Source organism: Chaetura pelagica, unplaced genomic scaffold (genome assembly GCF_000747805.2).
Source record: "Chaetura pelagica isolate M959 unplaced genomic scaffold, ChaPel_1.0 scaffold145, whole genome shotgun sequence".
NCBI lineage: Eukaryota > Metazoa > Chordata > Aves > Apodiformes > Apodidae > Chaetura > Chaetura pelagica.
Window position 1 is genome coordinate 479,005 of NW_009953332.1, and position 2,526 is coordinate 481,530.

General features: G+C 37.8%; 1 protein-coding gene across 1 annotated transcript in view; it reads right to left on the reverse strand.

Moving 5' to 3' along the window:
* Positions 1–939: 939 nt before the first annotated feature.
* The window catches only part of LOC104389204 (forkhead box protein J1-like), a 4,254-nt gene continuing 2,667 nt past the window's right edge, over positions 940–2,526 (reverse strand). The window contains exon 2 of the mRNA XM_009998162.1: positions 940–1,722. Coding sequence (XP_009996464.1) covers positions 940–1,722 — 783 coding nt within the window. The remainder of the gene's footprint in view (positions 1,723–2,526) is intronic.

Genomic DNA, 2,526 nt, shown 5'->3' on the forward strand with positions numbered 1-2,526 from the left:
TACAAATGCCAGGTCAGTTCTGAGAGCACCTGTTTCCTCTGCTTCTCTCCTGCAAGGCCAAGTGCTGGATCCTTAACAAACCCTACTGCTGCTGCTTCAGGAATCCTCTGTCCCATAGTCTTGGTTTACAGAAAAACAGACATAGCAAAGAGTGCAAATATAAAACATTTAACCAATTAAACAATTATTTAATTAACAGTGTGAATATAAGTAATTTAAACAATTAAACAGCAAAACAGTCAAACAATTAAGCAGTGTAAATAAAAACATGTAAAGATTTAAAGAGCAAAATGGTGAAACAAATAAGCATTAAAAATGTATATTTAAACAGTTAAACAGCAAAACAGTCAATTAGTGTAAATATAAAGCATTTAAACAATTAAACAGCAAAACATTGAAACAATGAATGTAAATATAAAACATTTAAACATTTAAACAGTGAAACAGTGTGAGAAAATAATTAAATAGCTAAGCAGTGAAGGAATTTAGGGTAAATAGAAAACATTTCAACAATTAAACAGTGCAAAAGCGAAACAATTCAACAGTGAAAATATGAAACATTTAAACAATTAATCAGTGAAACAGTGAAACAATAAAACAGTGTAAATATGAAACATTTAAACAATTAATCAGTGAAACAATAAAACAGTATAAATATGAAACATATAACCAACAGTGATATAATTAAACAGTGTAAATGTAAACCAGTTCAACAATTAAGCAGCAAAACAGTGAAACAATTAAACAGTGTAAATATGAAACAATTAAGTAAGTAAACAGTGAGTGAAACAATTAATGAAAATACCAAACAACTCTAAAACTGCATTTCCTCTAGCCTCCTACTACAAATAAATTCTAAAGCTAAAAATATAGGCTTCTTTGAATAGATAATATGGAATAGATTATATAAAAGCATCCTGAGAGGCAGACTTGCCAAATTTATAGACCTTTTTTTCCTGCTTCTGGCGAAGGAGTTTCATTCCATTCAAACACCTCCTTCATGTTGACAGTGTTGTTGAGGCAGTCGTTTGTCCCTTCGTCCCAGGGATTCTGCAGGAAAGCAGCAGCCATGAAGGTTTCATCCCACTCCAGACTTTTCTGGTGGGATTCAGTGTGGCCCTGCTCCTGCCCCTGGGGACCCTCGGTGTGCTGCCCAGGGACCGTCAAGTCCAAGTCATGCATGGTGGGGTTGGTTGGAGACAGAAGGTCCAGATCCCCAAAAGTGGGCAAGTCTGCATTCAGGTTGGAGTCGAAGATGCCTTCCCAGTCCAAGTCACCTTTCAAGGATCCCAGCTCCTCTTGTTCTTCCTGGGTCAGCAAGGCAGAGTTGGAAAGTCGAGCCACCTTGGCCGGTGGGATGGGCGAGGGCTGCTGGTGCTTCTGCCCTGCTTGGCTCTCAGCTGGATCCCAGGTCTGCCTGCTGGTGGCTTCTTCCAACTCCTCCAGTAGCTGCTGGGACTCTCTGCTGACCCTGAAGATGTTAGTGGGGGTGCAAACTGAAGTGGCTGGGCTGGCATCACACTGTGACTCTTGATGGGCTGTTTTTGTGAATGCCGGATGGATCTGCCCTGGGGACCTCCTCCTCTTTCTGAAGGAACCCTTCTTGAGCTGGTCAGTGCACAGGGGATCCATCTTCCAAAATCCTCCTTTCCCGGGCTCATCTTTCTCTCGGGGCACCCTGATGAAGCACTTGTTTAAGGACAGGTTGTGCCGGATGGAGTTCTAGGCACAAAAGAGAAACAAAGCCAGGGTTGAACGCTTGTCTGCTGCTTCAGCACCAACCTGCCTGTGGATGCTGGAGGAGAGGCCCCTTTTCAGCAACGACCTTTGGGAAAAAGCAAGCAGAAATGGCAACGTCAAGCCTGGAGCCAGGCTCTTTTCAGTAGTTGCCAATGACAGGCTGAGGAGCAATGGACACAAGCTGGAATGCAGGATGTTCCATTGACAGATGAGAAAAAACTTCCTGACTAGGAGGGTGACAAAGCACTGGAACAGGCTGCCTAGGGAGGCTGTGGAATCCCGTTCTCTGGAGATATTAAAAACTTGCCTGGATGCAGTCGTGTCTGCACCTATTGCCTGTGTTGAGGGGAAAACACTTGGCCAAAAAATAGGCAGCATCCCTCCCTACATCCAGGCTGAAGAAAGGAAAGAAAGACAAGAAAGGAAGAAAATAGGAAAAGAAACCAAGAAAGCAAGCAAGGACAAAAGAGAATAAAAGAAAGAAGAAGAAAGAAAAAGAAAGAAAAAAAAAGAAAAAGAAGGAAAAAGAAAGAAAAAGAAAGAAAAAGAAAGAGAAAATAAAATAAAATAAAATAAAATAAAATAAAATAAAATAAAATAAAATAAAATAAAATAAAATAAAATAAAATAAAATAAAATAAAATAAAATAAAATAAAATAAAATAAAATAAAATAAAATAAAATAAAATAAAATAAAATAAAATAAAATAAAATAAAATAAAATAAAATAAAATAAAATAAAATAAAATAAAATAAAATAAAATAAAATAAAATAAAATAAAATAA